This window comes from Carassius auratus, chromosome 30 (assembly GCF_003368295.1).
Source record: "Carassius auratus strain Wakin chromosome 30, ASM336829v1, whole genome shotgun sequence".
NCBI classification, from domain to species: Eukaryota; Metazoa; Chordata; class Actinopteri; order Cypriniformes; family Cyprinidae; genus Carassius; species Carassius auratus.
In genome coordinates this window covers 23,436,729-23,456,964 of record NC_039272.1, presented here as the reverse complement: position 1 = coordinate 23,456,964, position 20,236 = coordinate 23,436,729, and the positions used below count along the sequence as shown (strand labels likewise).

The 20,236-nt window shown below is 36.7% G+C and overlaps 1 protein-coding gene across 1 annotated transcript; it reads right to left on the bottom strand.

The window, feature by feature from the left end:
• Positions 1-422: 422 nt before the first annotated feature.
• On the bottom strand, positions 423-19,820 carry LOC113049721 (tubulin-specific chaperone cofactor E-like protein). Its single transcript, XM_026212320.1, has 9 exons — positions 19,689-19,820; positions 16,917-17,023; positions 15,964-16,133; positions 13,939-14,078; positions 12,727-12,908; positions 10,139-10,395; positions 9,309-9,435; positions 9,044-9,160; positions 423-987 (listed from the first exon to the last, which is right to left on the bottom strand). Exons 3-9 carry the CDS (start codon positions 16,100-16,102, stop codon positions 663-665), a joined length of 1,287 nt encoding a protein of 428 aa, XP_026068105.1. The 5' UTR covers positions 16,103-16,133; positions 16,917-17,023; positions 19,689-19,820; the 3' UTR covers positions 423-662.
• Between the last annotated feature and the right edge of the window lie 416 nt (positions 19,821-20,236).

Sequence of the window (20,236 nt, the reverse complement as noted above, 5' to 3'; positions counted from 1 at the left end):
AAGGAATCATCTTCCACAACATGGAAAGACAGTTACCTGCTCAAAAGACATGGATATCTGTCTTTTTAGATTCTTTCTCTCTTTTAGGAGGGGGCCAGTTTTGATACTGATAAAGTGATTTGCCCATATGAAAGGACTGCACATGGGTACACCTGTACCTCTCAAACCAACAGATTTATCCATGCTAAAGAGCTGCAGCTCAACTCACATAATTACCAAAAAAGTTTCCTCCGCAGTAACTTTCAGTTTTACCCTTCAGCTGCTAGAGGGCAAAATATTCCATACTGCACCTTTACTAAACGCTCTTTTAGAGTAGAGGCATGTATATGGTTGTGGGTAATTCCTGAGAAGCATTCTCACACACACAAAACAAGAAAAGTCCACACATTTTTTTGTCTTGTATACACACATCTGCAGAGCAGTGGAAGTTAAAAAGGCCTTTTTAACCTGATTCAATGTCTCTTTTTAGGGACCATTTTTAAATAAGCTTGAAGCTGCTGGAAAACCAGACTGATAGTTTTTCTTTGTCTTAAACATAAGGCATGCTAATTTGTGCTCTGTTCACAGAATTCACATTGCCTTTATTGGAAGATGGCATCCCAGTAACTCTGGAAACCAGTCATTTTTTTCCAAACAGTGCTTAGTTGTTGCTCTCTTTTCTGTCACTGTGTTTTGGGCACCACCAAGATTTCATCTCCATCTCGTATACTGTAGGAATGAAGTGCTCGTGCTCCATATTTCATCTCCTGAGGCTCTAATGGATAGCCAAGCTGCCGGTCGATATAGAACACGCGTATCTTGTTTGGAGGTAGCTGGACCACGGACCTCAACTGCTTCTTTAGGTCTGCCACTGTCTGATCCAATCTGAGCTCTAGGGGTTCTGTCTGGTCCCCAGAACGCACCGCTACCTGGACATGGCTGAGAGGGCGCAAATCCACCTCCGCAAGTGGGGCTAGGCGGCCATAGCGTGCTACCAAAGTGTGATACCTGAAAAGAGTGGACAGCAGTAAGAAAAAGAGACCCATGTTAATTTATCCCATGCATTTTAGTCATGCTATCCGCTTTTAGGTAAAACAGAAAGACTGTCAAGAAACCAAGAATAGGGAGAATGTACAAAAGCTCTGTTCCAAAAATCTAGTGAACTGCCTAGCTAGAAAACATTTTCAATCAACAAAAGTATACTGACAAAAAAGGTTGTTATTGCAGATAGTAAGCAGTAACATTTGCTTACAAAATAACTAGCAATACTGATAAAACAAATATACTGAATAAAACAATATTTTAGGTCAACCGGAAGTTAGCATCAGCCTGGTTCTCGCAACAAAAAAAGCTTGTCCAGAAGTTCAAAAATGCTAACTTATTCCTGGGTTTTAGAATTCCTTTCTATGACATCTTAGCAATATGCTAACCCTATTGGGATCAATTCTGAGTCAAACTTTTACATCCAGCAATCTTTCTGCAGAGTTGCTGCTTATGTGGATTGCTCCAATTGTTCCAGTTCAGTCAAAAGTGAGGTTTCATGTCATAAGAGTCAACTTCTTATGTAGATTAACAAGTAAACTAGGATTTGGAACAGAGCTAATGATCTACGATGATATATGCTGGCAAAACCTGGTATGTGTACATATGCAGACGTCTCACCCCTGTTAAAGGATTAGTTCACTTCCAGAATAAATATTTCCTGAAAATTTACTCACCCCCATGTCATCTAAGATGTACATGTCTTTTTTTCTTCAGTCAAAAGAAATTAATGTTTTTAAGTAAACATCCAGGATTTTTTGCCATTTAGTGGACTAAAATGAGAGCCAATGGGTTGAAGGTCCAAATGGCAGTTTTAGTGCAGCTTCAAAGGGTTCTACACAGTCCCAGCCAAGGGTCTTATCTAGCAAAACAACTGGTCATTTTCTAAAAATAAATAAAATGTATATACTTTTTAACAACAAATGGTCATATTGCACTAGCTCTATGGTGTGTGTCCATGGCTTCATGCTTTGCGTGATCACATTGGAAAAGTCATGGGTGATTAGTTCTTTGTGTACTTTGGTTCAAAATGGTAGGGTACGGCAAAAAAATTTAATCTCCATCATTTTCTCATCCAACTTCAAAATCGTCCGACTTTGTTTTACCCTTTTTTTTTTTTGTAAAGGGCATTTTTTATTTTTTTGCATGTTCGCTTTGTAAACACTGGGTGGGTACTTCTGGCTACATCACGTGTGTGTGACTAAGTAATGTGTGAGGTCAAACTAGTGCAAGATGAGCATTTGTGGTTAAAAACTATATACTTTCTTTTCAACTGAAGGAGGTGAGTAAATTATCAGGAAACTTTTATTCTGGAAGCGAACTAATCCTTTAAGATGTGTTTTTGGTGAAGTGGCCAGCCACATGGTCAGGAATTTATTGCGCCATCTCCTAGAAATCAGTTTTTGCAGGGTGGGACGTCTGTATATGTCTGTTTCCATCAAAAGTGAAAAAATTACCATCAACTGTTAAAAAAAGACAACTCCGCTATACAAAAATAATGTAAGTGCACCATAGAAGTGACCAGAAATGTGTGTGTGTCTGTGTGTTTGTGAGAAGATGCAGTTGTGTATTTGTGTACCTGTTTGTGTGTTTGTGAAGCACAGTGAGTTTTTAAACCGTGAGAAAGTTTTCACCACCACCCCGTTTGCCCTCCCTTCTTTCCCGTCTTGCTGAAGGATTGTGGGAAAGATAAGAGGAGATCAGCAGGAACAATTAAATAAAATCTCCACAAAAAAGTCTTTTAGCTTTAGAGGGCTACAGTAACCGACACAGCCAATCAAAGTAATTTCCCCAGCTTGTCCAGAAAAGTCTCCCCACAAAGCAGAGCCTGAGCCTGGGTAGGTGCCTGTGGCTCCCTGCCTTCGCCATGGGAATACTGCCCCCTCTATACAAAGTGCCACTCTGTCTGAGAGAAAGAACAGTTTCCATCAAGGGTCTCATTTAGTGTGGCTAAGCTCCTTAAATGAAGGCAAATTGGTGTTCGCTGTGATAACATAGCTGCCTTGGATTCCTTGAACAGTGCTTAGATCAGTCTCGAGATGGGACCGGACAGTCGCCACCATGCAGTGCACCAGGTTCACAGTAGTCTACTGTAGATACTGCTGTTGTTGATACCCTCAAAAGACATCATGGTCTGTTTTCAGGTAGATAACGGGCACACAATCACAATAAGCTCAAAATTTAGATACCTAAAACTTAACATGGGAACCTGTCTGTTTGAAAGGTGTAGCAGGAGCACAGAACCACTCCACATAACTGCCATGTGTGCTTTCCCATTTTTAGGACTGACGTTCATTTTGAACAGCTTAAATCAAATCTGTTTTTAAAACAGTGTAGGCATTGGCAATAACTAGTATATCAACATGGGTTGCTATAGTAATGATGTAGGTGGTTACATGAGACCAAGATCATTGTTTTCTTTTCCAACAACTGACAGTCACATAAGACAAAATACCAGTCAAAAAAAGTTATATTTCTGTATTTTACACATACGTTAGTGTCCAAAATATCCCCTATATGTCGGTTGTCCCCCCAAAAACAGCCCTAATACTATGGAAAGAGTGAATTAAAATGAATTCAGACATAGCTGTAGACACTACCTTGCATTCCTTAAGACGCTAAGTGTCCTGAGTGACAATAAAAAGTACTTTGATGTGAACTGATTTCTCAGACTAGAATACATTGAGGAACTGAGGAAAAAAGCATTACAATAAATCACACTACAATGGAGATTAAATCTAACGATCAGTTAGCTCATATCACATCAAACCATGCAAATTATTATTATTGTTATACTTTATTCTCAAATGATTAATATTAACAACATCAGCATTGCCTATAGTGTGTATTAGCATGTAGATTTAAATTTCTGTACAGTCTAATCTCTAATTGTCATACCATTCTAATTTCATATTAATACTTTTAACCCAAAAAGCTAATTATGTTCCCTTTGAACTGGTTTTCTTTAAAATACAAAACTTGTGTAGGCTAATCACAGGCTATATGTGATCAGAAGCACATTTAAAACTGGAATATAATTTAATTTAATTCACATGTGTTTCATAAACGTCCTTTCTGAGACACAATCTACCATCAAAATGATACATTATTCCAGCTGCTGTGAGAAAAGGCTATAATCGACACCTCACCTGCAGGATCCTCACATGCGATAGCCTACTGGCCGGGAAAACTTCTTTATATTTAAAGACGTGATCTAATGATGCAGCAGCATGCTCAAATTTCCTGCGAAAACCTACATTTAACACTCAAATTAGAAAACATTATTATAAGCTTACTGTTGTGAATCGAGCTAAAGTAAGGCAAGAGTTTTGAACACTGGCCGGTTATGTACTTGCTCAAATACTGATTTGGGATCATTTTTAACCAAAAAAAGTTACGGACTGCAGCTTTAAAACTGCAGCAAATGGATTAAATGCTTTGATGGGAACTTTTCTACATGTTGTCTATGAATCCTTCTATCTTGACATCTTTAGCATTGACGTCCACCATGATGGATGCTAAAGAGCCTGGTTATGCAAACCACTTATCTTCTTAAATTTCTCATTGTCCGTAAGGAGTGACGCACTTAGATTTTCCCTTTACATTGCCCTTCTTACATCCTTGTAGGCTCCATGTTGTCTTTCACTGTCAAAATGTCAACAAGGTCCCAGGCTATGGTTACTCAAAGACAGTAAGACCAATAGCTTCTTTCATTTTCCTCACACTCTCCTTCTGTCATCCCTGTCTTTGCATCCCTCCCCTCTGCTATCATTCATTTGTTTCCCATTCCTCCAAGGGAGGATCAACATGCCCATGGCCACATCTCAGGTTTAAGTTACTCATTCAAAGGCTGTTAAATATATAGAGCTCCTTCATCTATTTAACGGCCTCTCGCTTTCTTACATACACTATAACAAGTGTACCTCACAGCCTTTTAATTAAACTAAAGCTGAAGTATTTAACCCTTTTTTGTTAACAGGACAGTACAAAAGCTATTTTGGTGCACATGAAGTAGTTTTGGAAGGATATATATAGGTAAATGCTAAACAAAATATATAGGCCTGATCTAGAAAATCGTGTGCAATCAAGCAGTGAAAGGTTTGAATTACACAAGCCAGCACTCAAATCTTCTCAGCTTTATAAAGATAACAGTCCCATGCCTACTTATACCTAAAGTTTATGTCTAAGCAACCATAAATGTGACTAAGGTTACTGTGAAATCACTTTGAAAGTCTCTCAAATGGTTCTAACCATGCTATCACAGTTTGAGTCTCATATATTAGGCTGAATGGGTCCCTACACCAATGAGTCCAACGGTGTGTTTGAGGTCAGGGCGGCACAATTTCTTTCTGTCCATCTCTTTCTCTGTTTCTCCGATCTTTGTCGTTTTTTTCTGAGTCAGTAACATAGCCTAAGCTCTGATCTATGCCCAAAGGGTGGGGGAAAGAGCAGGCCGGGTTCAAAGAGGGGACAACCTTAACCCATATCTAGAGTTTACCATCTACTTCTACACCTGCCCTTTCACCCTCCAGTGCCAACTCTCATCTAAACCTCATCCCTCTGGGAAAATGGCTTTCCCTCCAGAGAAACAGACAGAAAGGGACAGAGAGAAAGAAACAGATTATGTGGATGAAGTGAGGAGGTCAGAATTGAGGGCCAGTGTTCCCTGGTTTTAGTTTACCTAGGTGTTGAAAAGAAAGTCTCTGAAGAAGTGGTCCCGGTGGGCACAAGAAGAAATAAATGAAAAATCGAGTTGTTAAGGAATGGTTCACCCAGTCATGAAATCTTTCTCATGTCTTTTGAAATACGTTCGATTTTCTTTCTTTTTGTCAAACAATGAAAGTGAATGGTGACCACAGCTGTCAATCAAAATTGTAATTATATTTCCAATAAATAACTGCATACATTTCAGTATGATCTTCACTATTGCACAGCTTCAGAAGACTTAGTGAATTAGTTGTATGAACAACTTCTTTAAGTGGTCCCCATCTACTTTCAGTTTGTTCCCTTCTTTTAATTGAGTTCAATCATTTCCATATTTTAACTAACTCGGGGAACAAACAATTGCTGTGAGATTCTTAATTTGTGGTTTTTATGTATTTATGCTATGGCATTGAGTTTTTAGTTTCTCCTACAAGTCATGTGTGGCGCAATTATCATTGTGTAAGAAAGGGTTACCATTCTTTAGTATCTGTTACTTCAGACTGAGACTACTATTTCTGAGAAAAGCCCATTTTCACCTCATCTCTAGTTTCTGACCTTCTATAGCTGGAGCAGGAACTGTGTCATAACTGTTTAGACAACTTAATCAATTCACTAGGTCTGAGAGCCATTCCAGAACAAAGGCAACAGCATCTCCATCGCTTAATGGAAAAAACTGGAGAGACTGAGTCAGGGACGTCATTCCATCCCCTTTTAAAAAATCCTCCAGCTAACTCAATCCCCCTCAAGCAAATGAAAAGGGGCAGGAGAGAAGAACAGGGAGGGAGGGAGGGGGATATAAGGAGGGGAAGAACGAATAAAGCTGCCACCTTGTGTATCGATTTTCTGATTGGAGTATTCCAGTACAAAGGCGTCTTTGAGGAGGGAGAGAGTGGACACATTGTCTCCCAAAGGTTAGAATACCCTGCTGGAAGCTGGGGCTTGCCGCAGTGACTGCAAAAGTCCGCTGCACATTCTCCCAGGTTAAGTGGAATGGGGTGTGTTAAGAACGTGGGTGATCCGTTTTATGTGTCTTTGACCTGCAAAGACCCTTCAAAATATCCCCTGAAAGTCCCACCCAAATACATAAGCAATGAGGGAAAGGGGAAAGCCAGAAGACATAAGTGATGGCTGAGTTTAAAGTCACCTGGATAACTGGAGAAACCAAAGAAAAGGAAGTAAAAGGAAAATAGGTTGGAATGTGTGGATGGCCACCATGAAACTTAAATCATGGCCAGAGAGAGAGAGAGAGCGAGAGAGATTTTTGTGCTAAACCTCGCTGGGCTCTCGAAATGTTACATTACATAACTGCAAATAAAAAACTTCAGGACTAAACCAACCTTTAATCTCTGTGGAACAACTGTATGAGAATGTAACCTACAGTCATGGCCAAAAATATCGGCACCCTTGGTAAATATAATCAAAGAAGGTTGTGAAAATTAATCTGCATTGTTAATCTTTAGATATTTTATTTTAAAAAAATCACAAAAATGTATCCTTTCATTGGATGATAAGAATTTAAAATGGGGGGAAATATCATTATGAAATAAATGTTCTCTCTAATACACATTGGCCACAATTAACGGCACCCTTTTATTCAATACTTTTTGAAACCTTCATTTGACAGTTTAACAGCTCTAAATGTTCTCCTATTATGCCTGATTAGGTTGGAGAACACCTCACAAGAGATCAGAGACCATTCCTTCATCCAGAATCACTCCAGACCCTTTAGATTCCCAGCTCCATGTTGGTGCTTCTTCTCTTCAGTTCACCACTCATTTACTGTAGGATTCAGGTCAGAGGACTTGAATGGCTATAGCAGAAGCTTGGTTTTGTGTTCAGTGACCCATTTTTGTGTTGTTTTTGAGGTTTGTTTCTGGATTATTGTATGGTTGGAAGGTCCAAACATGGCCCATTGTAAGATTTCTAACAGAGTCAGTCACTTACTGATTTTTTATCTGTTTATATTTGATAGAATCCATGATGCCATGTATCTAAACAAGATGTCCAGGACCTCCAGCAGAAATATAGGCCCACAACATCAAAAATACAGCAGTATATTTCATTGTACACATGGGGTACTTTTTATCCCTGTGTTCACCAAACCCATCTTGAGTGTTTGCTGCTAAAAAGCTCATTTTTTTGTTTCATCTCACCATAGAAACCAGTCCCATTTGAAGTTCCAGTCATGTTTGATAACTGAATATGCTTTAGTTTGTTTTTGGACAAGCCAGGAGAAGTTTTCTTGAAACCCTCAAGGTTTTCTGAGCCCGAGACTCAACTATTTTCTCCAATTCTCCATCTGTGATCCTTGGAGAGTCTTTAGCCACTCAAACTCTCCTCCTCATCGTTCATTAGAACAATTTAGACACACGTCCTCTTCCAGACAGATTCGTAACATTTTATGTTGATTGGAAAATCTTAATTATTGCCCTGATGGTGGAAATGGGAATTTTCACTGCTCAAGCTGTTTTCTTAAAGCCACTTTACTAATTTGTGAAGCTCAATTATCTTTTGCTGCACATCAGAAATATATTCTTTTGTTTTTCTCATTGTGATGGAAGATTAGGGGAATTTGGGATTTGTTTTCCCTCCTATTTATTTCTGTGAAACAGGAAACCATTGCTGGATAATTTCATGTTCATAATCCCCCTGGAGTGCTCAAAATTGTGAACATGAATGGGAATATACTTTAGAGATATTTTAATAAGAATTTCTAGTGGTGCCAACAATTGTGTCCAACGTGTATTTGAGAAAAACATTTATTTCATAATGATAATTAGCCCTCATTTTAAATTCTTATTATCCACAACCATTTTATATTAAAGGTTAGATTTTTTTTTTAATAAAAGAACAAAACGATTAACAACACAGATTCATTTTCACTTTGATCATATTTACCAAGGGTGCCAATGTGTATGGCCATGACTGTAAATTACAGCATAAGACTTGTTCAGTAAAATCACTGTATATGAACAAGAAACTAGTACTCATTATAGTCATTATGAAATTAAAATTAATCTCTATTTTCTGAATGCCTATTATGAATCTTATTTTGAACTCATTTTGCCATGTTGTTACATCTTAATCCAAATATTCTAATTTGATCTTCCGTTGAAACAACAGAATTCTGTCTGCTGACATTTGCTGGACTAATAATAATAACATTAGTTATGGGTAACAATTAAGACCCGAGTCTGCAGGTTCATAGACATAGACACCACTCATTTTCAGGGATGTACTGTACATAGTTCTCTAAAGAAACGAAAAAGAGACTGAGAGAGTTGTGTATATGGTGGTGTAAGGGGTGCAGGAGAGTCACCTTTGGGGTAGCTCGTCCTCAGGGCAGTCCAGGTGGTAGCGGATGAAAAAGCGCTCTGCATCCTCTCTTTCTCCATCAGTGACAACACTGCCGTTCAATACAGTCACGTGAGGCAAACTTACAAAACACAGAAGAAGGACAAGTTTGTGTGAGGGAGAGAAACAGAAAGAGACGTGGAATATATGTGTCCACAGTGATTTGTGCAATCATTTCCAACAATAGTTAAAAATAGCAAAAGCGGCTACTTTTGTGTACGTTTACATACTGTGCTACCATAAGACAACGTCTCTCCTGATCAGTGTAGGGCTGCAGTAAAGGAATACCCATCAGTCTGACTTCTTGAAGCTTTGGGAAGAAATTCAATTTCTCAATGTCCTCCCAGCGACTTAACCCTAAATAACACAACACCTACATTTCTGTTAATAGTCCATGAAAGTGGATAAAAATAAAATCCAAAATAAAAATTTGGTCAGTTTTGAATTACTCACCCACGTCATTCCAAACACATTAGACTTGGGCTCATCTTCAAAACACAAATGAAAATATATTTATGAAACTTTTGTCCCTCTCCATGCATCCAAACCTTTTAAGTTAAAGCATTAAAGTTTTAGTGCAATGTACTTTAAATGGAGGGACAGAAACCACTCAGGTTTTATTAAAAATAAATACATTTGTGTTTTTTTAATATGAATAATTATCTAATGGTTTGGAACAATATGAGGGTGAGTAATCCATTTTTGGATGAACTAACTCTTTGATACTACATGATTATTAGGTACTTAAAAATATTTACAACCCAAAATCACAGAAATCTGTTGACCTACTGAATATCAGAAGAAGAATAGTAGAGAGCTACAGTGAAAGGCAATATTTTATTTAATAACGGCTTCAATTTTGGTCTTTTCACCATGAAAATCTATTGTTTTACCTAAGAAGACTTAAGTTAAGACTATTTAAGTTTTAGCTTGTGATGTTCTCAATTTTGTTTAAATTGTAAGTTAACCTAGATAGTAAATGTTAATTCTGCAACTACCTAGAAGTGTGTGTCTGTAATGATATTCTTTCTACAGAGATGATTTTCATGCAATCCAGCACCTGAGTTGTGTAGGTTGATGCTGCGCAGATTGGGAAAAAGTCTCTGTAGGGAGTCCTCAGGCTCGTGGATACACGAGAGGGAGTTGTTTGCCAGGATAAGAGACATCAAGCCTGGATACATGAGGCCCAGCTTGCGCACCTCCACCCAATCCTGCAGCTGGTTATCTGTGATATGCAGCAGGCGCAGGGACGGGCACAGCCTAGATGACACACTCACGCTCTCATACTCGTTCAGACACAAAAACAATTCCTCTAACCTACATACATACAACCACAAGAAAAAGAAGAAAGGTTTTAGTGCATGACAAAACTACCCATTTGCGCAACTAGTGTTGTTCAACAGCACAGTGCTAAAACAATATCTACATTTTAATAGAAAATGCTAAAAATACATCAAAACAGTTAGTTTTTGTTTACGTAATATATGTGTTTACTGTGAATATTTATTATGTATATATAAATGCACACATGCATGCATTTAAGAAAAATATGTCATGTTAATATATAAAGTATATTTACATAATACATTTTATGAATATATATATATATATATATATCCCCTTTACGTGCAAACATCGCCGACGGCCCCAGTTTATTATTGTTTCACTTTCACAGCACATTAAACATCACTGTCTTACTTCATCTGGACAAACTGTGCATCAATTGAAAGTTTAAAGACTCTAGTTTCGATATTTGACCAATATTTTGATAAAACATTGTTGCAGTGACAGATATTTAGTGATTTATGTCAGAAGTGCAAAATAATAAATCCGTATTATGCCACATTTTGAATATAAATTCACCACTCACTCAAATTCAGTCAGGTCAGCAGCGGTTTATTTGTGTTCACATAGACTCACTGAACAGCGTCAATAAGGATTTATAGACAAAAGATGCATATCTGCGGAGATATATGGATATATTTACTGATGTTTACTTCATATTTCTTCAGACAGTATCGTCATTTCTATTCATTTTCCACGGATTTACGCGATCTGATGATAAACAGCCTCTCCCAGCGATCTGTGTGTGCGTGCAGTGGTCACAGCTTGTGCTGTGTGTCACTCAGACTCTGATTGGGCCTTCCCAGTGTCAATCTTAGAGTTTCATATATGGACACCGCCACATCGTGTCACATGCTTTCTGCACACTTCCTGGTAGTTATCTTGCCAAAACAACACCGAAACACCTCTGTACACACGAAATATCCAAATAATAAACCCGCGATTACGATAGTAAAGCTTGGTATGAGATTTTCTTGAGATCTGGGGCGTTTTTATAAAAAAAATCGAAAATGTACATGGGAAATGCTAACTTGTGCAGCGATGAAAAAGGCTACAAATAATATATTTTTACAACAGTAAACGACCAAATTCCACCCCTGATCGCTAAAGGAAGTTATTATAAACACTCGATCGGGGTTTAAAGTGAGTTTTGAGTAAAAGTGTACTAATAATTTCATAAATTGTCTGATGTAGCTTGATGCTAACGTTAGCTACAATGCTACTAATAGCAGGTGCTTTTCTTCTTCATAATGCATTTTTGTCTCAATAATTCACGTAAGGTCGTAAGAAAATGTTTTGTTGTATTTTTATAGTAAGACTTTTGATAAATAAGGGCTAAATGCAAAGAGAGACTGAAGTGAGATCGCTGCTTTGTTGCTTTGTAAAGCCTGAAAAACCACAATCAATGCTAATAAAGGTGGAATAAAAACAAAAGAATAATGATAAAAGAATAATGCGGATAATGTGTCATACCTGGCGGAGGTGTGAAAGACTCGTTTGGTGAGAACAATAGAATCATGAATGGGGAGTTTTGCAAAGCCAACACACACACAAAATACACAGAAGAGTTTACATGTGAGATCTTACAGGGATGACAAGGGCCATAAATCAATCTGATTAGCCTTCTCTAAAAACACACATGACATGGCCTTAGAAAATATTTCATAAAATTCACAGTTTTACAGATTCGATTATGACCTTTTTTATGAAGTTTTGGAAGACTTGTGGCCTTAGCTACACTGTGTTTTCAAACTCATTTCCTACATCAACATTTTTTAAAATACATTTAAAACATATGTTTTTAATATTTTTATTTTTGTTTTTATGTTTGAGCTTATATATCTCTATTATCATAACAGTCTGAGTGATTCTGATTCCTGAACAGTAAACTTTAAAGTGTCAGCTTTGTGAACAAAGGTTGATTATGTATCTAGTCAGAAAGAATCATGAGCAGAAACCTTTTTATTTAGGGAATGTAATTTTGGTCTCCATGCCAAAAAAGGGGGGTTACTAGTAAGGGGATATATATATATATATATATATATATATATATATATATATATATATATATATATATATATATATATATATACATATATACACATATAAATACACAGAATATATACTGTATGTCTGTGTATTTATGTGTACATAGTAAATATAACAGTACACACATATATTATGTAAACAAAAACCTTTTCGAATGCAATTAATTGTTTGACAGCACTAATGAGAAACTGCACATGTAAATCATAAATGATGTATACAAAACATTAGATGGTTCAGAACAAGGCACACACTTACTCTGGGATCTCTCGTGTAAGTGCATGCACCATGTCCCAGGTGACATGCGTGTTATTGAGCACGAGGCGGCGGAGGCCTGAGAAAGCTTCAGCAGCGCCAGGCTCCAGACTCGACCCTCTCAGTGGATTCATACTCAGATTGAGAAAGTCTAGGTTAGGGATGTTACAAAGGATCTTGCTTATCTACAGAGAGGAGAGAAAAAAACACTGACCAAACCCAAGCAGTTTGTCTTGTCAAGCCTGTGTCAAGTAGCACACCTTGATGTCACTGTATTTTTTAATGTTATAGTCTAACATAAAAATAGCACTTTAGCAAAAGTAGTTTTTAAAGAATAAAATAAAGGTATTAAAATGTATTAGTTACATGAATAAAAATGCATAAAATTGCCAAATTGTGCTGGGAAAAAAGCTCGCCCAGACAGACATCCCTTTCAAATTAAACAGCATTCTGATTGTCAACAGCAAACTTGTGTGAAAAGAGATCTGATCTAAATCTGTCTCTTATTCAAAATTTCATATCACATGGATTCCTATGGAAATTACTGGATTTCATCAGTGAATTTCTGTCAAAAAATGGTACATGTGACCCAAAAATGATGTATATGAGTTTGTTTCTTTATCAGAACAGATTTGGAGAAATGTATTGATGGACATTAAGTGATTTACTGAAGTCATGTGGACTACTTGTGGATGTTTGTATCAGCTGTTTGGACATTCATTCTGACCGCACATGTTCACTGTAGAGGATCCAATGGTGAGCAAGTGATGTTATGTAAAGTTTTAAATCAAATATGTTCCGATGAAGAAACAAACTCATCTACATCTTGGATGACCTGAGGGTGAATAAATTTACATTTTTGGGTGAACTTTTCCTTCTAACAACATCAGAGTAGTGAAATCTGATTAAACTGAATATGAATATGAATATATATATTATATATATTATATGAATATAATACTTTTACAGCATTTTTTAAACCTTGGCTAATCTTAATTTCTACGCATAATAGCATGTTTTTTTTTAAATTGCATAAAATAACATTAAAAGTGTTGTTCATTGTTAGTGTATAATACCTAATGCATTAATCACTGATAATAAACTGAATTTAACTGAATTGTACAGTAAGTGTTACCTTACTGGCATTCTTTGTGCTATATACACAAATGCACATACAGTGAGACAAAACCTGTGACTCAAACACATTCTCCTCACCTCTCCCCAGTCTTTTAACTGGTTGTGAGAGAGGTCTAGCTCAACCACGTGAGCACAGAAAGTGGCCACCTCCTCCTCATCTCCAGCCTCCGTGATTCCACAACCATCCAGAACCAGAATGCTGGGCAGATTCAGACGATCTTATACACACAGAGGGAGACATAAACCGCCTTTAAATAACCGATTAATGTATAGATGAATTTGAAGAAGTTACAACCACCCATACAGGTTTTTTTATTATTATTTTTTTTTACTTTATTTACAGTTGTAATCAAAATTACTCAACCCCTCAGAGACTGCAGTACTTTACAAATACGAGCTTTTCTGAAGGTCCAGGATAAAATAAAATCTTTAACAGTTCACTGGCATATTAAAAGTGATATTGTCAATATATAATGTAATACTTTTGAGTTATAAGTTTTTTTAATAATACTGCTATGTCATAATTATTCAACCCCTATTCAACATTGCTGTTTTTAAATCACTTATGTGCATGGTGGGGAATAAAACACAATTAAGCTTTTAGAAACTCTATTTAAAAACAGAATTAGCTTGAGCCGTTACACATTCAGTTAGCTCATGCATGTGTTGAAGTTGAGCAGAAAAAATGTCAACAGAGATCTCACAAAAGCTAAAGAGAATAAATATTGTATTACTTTAGAAAGGCTAAGGCTAATATGAATATTTCCAAGTCATTGAAAGCTCTCAGCCTTATTCCTTAGCTTAAAGTGTTTTGTAAAGTGTTTTACCAGAAAACATTTGACGGTGTTGAAGAAAACGCACAATATCATAAAAAATGTTTAATAAGAGCAACTGAGAAAAACCTGCAATGTACAGCCAAAGACTTGCAAGATGACCCGATGAAAGGAGGAAAACCATTTCTAAGCAGTGTGTAAGAAGATCACTAGACAAGTACGGCCTACATGGTGAGACGTCTTGTAGAATACCACTCTTGATCAAGAAGAACAGAAGGCAGACTTGAACTTGATAAAATTCATTTATGTAGACCTGTGGAGCTCTGGAGGAATGTTTTATGGAGTGATGTGATCAAACAGGAACTTTTTGGACCCATGGATCAGCGGTATGTCTGCTGCAAAAAAGGCAAAGCTCATAAGCAGAAGAACACCATCTCCATCCTCAAACTTGGAGGTGGATCAGTCCTGTTATGGGGTTTCTTTACTGTAGCAGGAAGTGGAAGTCATGACTGTATGAAGGACATCATGGATTCTTTAAACTGTCAGGCCATTTGACAAGAATTGTGATGCCTTTGGTGCAAAGACTGAAGCTGATGATCAATGGACTTTCCTGCAGGCCAGTCATACCAAAGTACACATCCAAATCTACTTCTGCTTGGTTCAGGGATCAGTCACAGAATGTACCTGAGTGACCTGTTCAGTCTCCAGGCTTAATTCTCATTTCAAATATCTGGTTGAATTTGAAGAAAGCAGTGGCAATGTGAAAACCAAAGATTATCAGTGATCTGGAAGCTTTTTCAGGTGTGGAATGGGCCAAAACTGTAGTAGAGAGGTGACAGAAGCTTCTAAACACTTACAGACAATGTTTATTGGTGATTTTAAAGAATAAAAGATTCTGCACAAAGGGGGTTAAATAATTTTGAACATGGATGTTTAGAGCCAATTTAAATTTTATCATGATTCATCAATGTTCCATTCTCAGAATCACTCAGAAGTGTATTAACAAACTTTCTCTAATACTTTACTGATGCCTTGGTTGAACTGATTTCATAAAATGTTGTTCTCCGCAGCAAAATGTCTCTTGCAGGTCAAGGGGGTTGAATAATTTTGATTGCAACTGTATTTACAGCATTTTGCTTAATATCTTTGGAAAATCCTTAGATTTTGGCCCTAGAATACATTACTATAATGAAAACATTGTGCTCTTCAACAGGCACAGCTAAATAATGTTTAATGGCAATAACCACTGTGTAAGGATCCAAATTGTTTCTAACACACCCTCTTTAACTAGCAGGCTTAGCATTTCACCTAAAGCCAAAAATAAACCGACCTTTGACCGGTGAACCCTGGGGACTCGTCCGGATCACCACTCCAACTCCTGGCCCACGGCAGTATGGGAAGTTTTCCGGGCTGTACTTCTCACTGATCACCTGCACTAAAGTGCGTCCTTCTGTCTCCTCTGACTCCATCTCACCTCTCCTCCCACTCTCACACCTTCAGCTGAGCATACACAGAGGAGTAGCGTGTGTTTAGGTGATAAAAATTAAACAACAAGTTCATCAGTTATGTCGACCAAGTGGACAGGCATGTGCTTGAAAGAAACTATTTATGAAGAGGGATGTCTGGAATTTTCAACCAGGGCAAGGATAAGTACAAGTTTCAAAGAGCTGATATTTAGGTCAATAACATTTAACGTTGTCCATGATAAAAAAAGACAAATCATCTAAAAAAAAAATAGTAAAAAATAACGTGCAGAGTCACAGAAATGTGCTATTCGTATTCATGTTGGTTTTATACAGTTTTTAAAAACTTTACTACAATTCATAATAAACAGTATAAATTCAATTACTCTAATTACTAAAATCAATTACTAAATGTCAAGTAAAAGGTAAGAAAAAACACCTTGAATACCTATGGTGTACACACCAAATTGGTTTTTAACATTTGTTTTAGGGTGAAAAAAATGATTTAAAATTCATTTTTTTCTGCTTGGTAAGACTAGATGATTTTAATTTTGTGGACCAAAGCACTTTCTTAATATTTTTTTCTAATAAATAATAAAGGATTAATAATAAAGGACTTGCATTTTAAAGTATTTTTTTAATAAACTGATAAGACAAAAAAAAAAAAAAAAAATGAGTGTCACGTCACTGACCCTTTGTCACATGCACCAATGTTCAAATAATCAAAACACTAATACTCTACGCAAAAAATCAACTGATTTCTATATTAAGAGACAATGTTACAATGTTTAAGACAAAAAAGTGAAATCTGTTAACTCACATTTGATCTGGAGGTCAAATAGGAGCACCTGATGGTGGGCCTCCTGCCAAAGAGCATCCAGGGATGGATCTCTTAACCTGCGGCCTCGTGGGCCCCACAGCCCCTGACTCTAGAGAGGAAGAAGAGACAGAAATGGACAAATGAGATGATGCACATGTGTCACATGGAAAGCTTGTGGTCACAAAACAATCATTCTTCTATCCCTTTATGATGCCTAGACAAATGTGGTAACATTAGCACTGGTATGGAAAGGTCTGTCCTTGAAATCGGATCTAACTATGCTTTGTCCGATTCCCATATGTTGCTGTTTTATACAGAAGCACAATGGGAAAACTCCAGTGGTGTAAATGGATGTTGCGCTCTGAACATTACGTATGAACCTCTTCTAGACACATGAATCTGTAAGTGTAAAGAGATCTTTATTGCTAAAAGATTGGCCTGCTGATTTATTCCGTCTGTGGGTTTCTTTCCAAGAGCAGAAGAGTGATCTAAATCTAATCCAGCACAGAAAGATATCTGTCACAATCTTCTGTGAAGTCCACTCAAAGCACATCTCACAAACTACACTTCAAAGCAAGATTCATCTTGCTCCAAAACCTTGTCTGTCCAGGCCAGACAAACTGTTTTCTTATATTGAGAGAGATAGAGAGAGAGAGAGAGAAAACCCCCATGGTGGGTGGATGGGACTGTATTCTTATTAGAGACCAAACATTTTTGTTTATGTAACTAATATATAAGTGATATACAGAACCAATCTTCTCTGTTCTTTATGATAAGGTCCCATTAGATATGCAATAAGATGCATTATATAACATTAATAATGAGAAATACATTAATATTTTGTATCTTTGTTTTGTAAAAAAATAAAATAAATAAAAATACAATCAAAAACTTAATTGTTGATTAATATTAGGTTTAATATTAACAGATACAACTTTTGATTTGAATAATGTATAAGTGCATGTTAAATAATTTACATAAATAATATTAATAAATGTTTTTATTTTTTTCATTGTTAGTTCATGGTAACTAATGTAGTTGGAACATTACTGTAAAGTGTTACAAAACAGATGGACTCTTCTGGACTTGAATGCTGCATTTTAATCATGCTAAAATCCACAAAATATTAAAGTTGGCATGATATGGAAATTGCAATGGCTTTACTTTTCTATTGCTACGAATATCTGACTGAAACCGCTTCTCGATTAAGAAAAAATGTAGGTCGTTGAACTTGATTTTGTCTTTCAGGAATTGACTGGATCGCTGTTGTTTGCTAATTGCTGTGAAAGGTTTCTTCGTAACTGTCAAAATTATGTTTCAAAAACATTTTAAATAAGGAATCAAATCAAATCAAATCTGACAAACAAATAGGTGTTTGGCTCTAAAAGGTGGGGCCTCCATTCCTGCAGGCGATTGGCTTGTTTAACTTTAAGGACTACAACTGTTTCTCATTTGAGAATTAATGTTTGTTGCATTAAAGTCTGTATGAACCTGAAATTGCTTAGATATTGTTACATATTTCCAGGTGAAACAGTATATTACAAACAGCTTGTGGTCTGCAGAGTCAAAAGCTATAATAAAAGTTAAAAACAGAGGGCGGAGCTTGATTTCAACACAGGTCCTCACCATCTCTAGCTGACAGCAGATTGGTGGCTGGATGTTCTGCCCATACCATCAAACTAACATCATCAGCATACGATTTTTTTAACAGAAAATAGAGATATAATAAAGATATAGATAAATATAAATATAAATAAATATAAATATATTTTTTCCCTGTGGATTAACTTGATAGTTCACAATTAAACTTGATTAATATTAATTGTTCACCACAAGACTAGTAATGAAAGCTAGCAAATGCCGCAATTTTTTTTATTTAAAATAAGAAAATAAGCTGCGTTTCCATTATCGTTAGACCCGGAGAACCGATCACTGACAGAAAATTGTGAATATCAACAACCCCAATGAAACCGATTATTACATGTCTCAAAACAACAGATGTTTCACATAAAAATGTTTCAAGATAAAATAGTCGATTTATTGTCTTGGCAGAATGCAGTTAGTTTACGTGACTCGACTTGTCCTAAAATAAGCCTCGGGTCAGGACAGGAGCCAGCTGCTCATTGAACGCTGTCAACAGCTGAGCACTGAGAAGTTCGTCCCCACAACGCGTTGAATCTCGAATGCACGGCTGCCATGACAACGCGTTTGTTTGGGATTAGCGCTGGTTCGACCAGATTCTACGGCTCTGCAAAACAAACTTTTCCAGTATTTACACGCTCAACGCTTTTTGTTTTAGAGTTTCATGAGTTTAAGTGTTTTTCAACAATAACGGATAATACGGTGCATGTCCGTTTAAACTCGCAGTATGACTTCATGATCAGCTAAATATAGAGTAAAACGGGCGTAATGCACTCTAATAGGCATACACAAAGGTGACGACAGCAGCCAATAAGCGCGTGGATTTTATTTATTTATTTATCACCAAAACAACATTAGGCTGTACCGAAACGTAGTTCGATGGTTTAAATAAAATAAAACCTGTTTATAAATGCAACCTGTAGATAAAAATGCAAATATAAAACGATGACAAAATGACAGAATATTTACGATGCTGGATGTTTGGAAAAAAATAAAAGTATAACGTACGTTACAGTGTAAGTCGAATGACTTCATTTATAGCGCATCGGCCGTCTCGTCCTCTTACAGGCTCAATAAATAAAATGAGAAATATATGTGTGCCATCTTATTTGAATAGTCTGATACGCTTACCAATGACAAGGTTCAGCAAATCGTTCTGCTTGTTTTTGTTGTTGTTCCGTTGACAGTATTTTGAACACGAAGCTCTACTGTAGTCACTTCCTATTGGTGAAGCAGCAGGGCTGTTTGTTTTTCTGCCTGCTGCTCCAGAACAGAGGGAGGCAGCATCACATCACACACACCAATCTCATCGTGTAACAGACATGTTTGGACATATTTATTATACTCTTTTACGAGGAAAAAAACTTTATTAATCTGAATAAATATCGATTTACAATGAATGTTATATTCACAGATGTTGGTGGTCAAAAGGGAAGCCTCTTATCAATATATTGAGATGACAGAACAACATTAGTGTGTAAAGAACAAGAACACTGCTCTGAATATCGTTTCTGTTTGCATTTTTGTTTTCAGTGTACAAACAAACCAAATTACTCTAAAATGAACTGCTGTCTAAAAAGGTCAAATCAAAGTGTTGTCAAAGTTACAACAGACAGTAGAGAAAAGTTGATGCATTTTAGTTTAAAATGAATTACCTACAAAAGAGAAATTGCGTCGCA